Source organism: Formica exsecta, unplaced genomic scaffold (genome assembly GCF_003651465.1).
Source record: "Formica exsecta isolate Colony F162 unplaced genomic scaffold, ASM365146v1 C16425274, whole genome shotgun sequence".
Taxonomy (NCBI): Eukaryota; Metazoa; Arthropoda; class Insecta; order Hymenoptera; family Formicidae; genus Formica; species Formica exsecta.
In genome coordinates, this window is record NW_021848116.1 from 1 (window position 1) to 1,543 (window position 1,543).

A 1,543-nucleotide genomic window follows, 5' to 3' on the forward strand; every position below is an offset into this window, starting at 1 on the left:
ATACATAAAATTTAGATTTTTTAATATCCTTCATATCAAAAAAATAATATTTAGTTACATTGTGTATCGTATGAGCTAGTAAATTTTGAAATTTGACAATATATTAATTGCATATCTTACAGTTTAAATCTTGTTGTTTGTTAGGTGCTTTAAAAGATTTTGGCAAGGAGGCTATGTCAAATATTGAAAAGGACACTGCGATGGGTCCAAATACATTAGATTTGCAAAATCAAATTGGTAAATGTGAAACATCTGAAACATGTACAGAAAAATGGACAGAAGATTTTCTTAAACAAACAGCTGATCAATTTGAAAAAAATTTGCAAAACTTATTACAAAATGGTGAGTTTAATATACAAAGAATATATATATATTACTACTAGAATGTATTATTAGGCGATAATGAACTAGAAGCTGCTTTGCAAAAACTTGGAGAAACATCGACCAATGATGCAACAGATGAAAAAGACAATATTAGTGCAGATTTTCAAACAGCTATTTCACAAGTTTTAAAGGACTTGACTACAAATTCTGAAAATTTGCAGGTATTTTGATTCTTATAATATAGGCTATGTTCCACTTGGTGATCAAGTGACTATGCTCATGGAATTATTTCATCCTTTTTATTCACTGAAAGTTAACTAAACATAGATAATGCTTATAAGCGTTGCGATTACCAAATGGAATGTAGTCATAGTAATGCTCTATATATTAATAATGTATATTAATCAGATTGTGTTAATTCTAAAGAATGATAACATCAGCAATGGTATTTATATATTATTTGTAACTATTATTTATCTATATTATTTTTATTTTGCATGGTAATAGAAATAGTAATAATAATAGTATATATGTCAACTTGTAATATTATGATATTACTTTCAGTTCATCTTTTTAAAAGAATTAAATTATAATTAAAGAAGATATAAAATACTTTCTAGAATGATACCGACTTAGCAGCTATGCTAGGACGAACATCTCTTGATAGCGACACTGGTGATATATTACCATTTATGCAAGGAATGATGGAACATCTTTTGTCAAAAGAAATTCTTTATCCATCATTGAAAGAATTATCAGATAAGTATCCAGCATGGCTAGAAGAACACAGAACAACTATGAATTCTTCTGATTTACAGAGATATACAAAACAATCAGAGTTGATACAAAAGGTATGTTAATAATAAAACAATGCATTCTGAGTCTTTTTATGATTAACATATTTATGTCTTGTATAAGGTGTGTATTGAATTGGAAAAGGAAAACAAAGATGATACTGAAGATATTAAAAAACGTCGATTTGAATCTATACTGAAACTTATGACAGAAATGCAAAATTATGGTCAAGCACCAGAAGATCTTGTTGGTGAACAATGTTCACTCTTTCAATTTGATTCTGAAGGAAATCCCATTCTTCCATTACCATCTGAAATAGATTCTCAACAAGACTGTAGTGTTATGTAAATTCTTTAAATGTGTCTGAAATATTTTTTCACTGATTTTTATTTTATAATTCAGTAAAGTTTATTAATATACAGAT

At 27.3% G+C, this 1,543-nt stretch overlaps 1 protein-coding gene across 1 annotated transcript; it reads left to right on the forward strand.

The window, feature by feature from the left end:
* Positions 1-122: 122 nt before the first annotated feature.
* Positions 123-1,535, forward strand: LOC115245098 (peroxisomal biogenesis factor 19; the record flags this gene model as incomplete). Its single annotated transcript, XM_029823242.1, has 4 exons — positions 123-342; positions 397-545; positions 945-1,175; positions 1,243-1,535. Coding segments are annotated over 4 exons (825 nt in total), but the record flags the coding sequence as incomplete, so codon positions are not given.
* Positions 1,536-1,543: the final 8 nt, after the last annotated feature.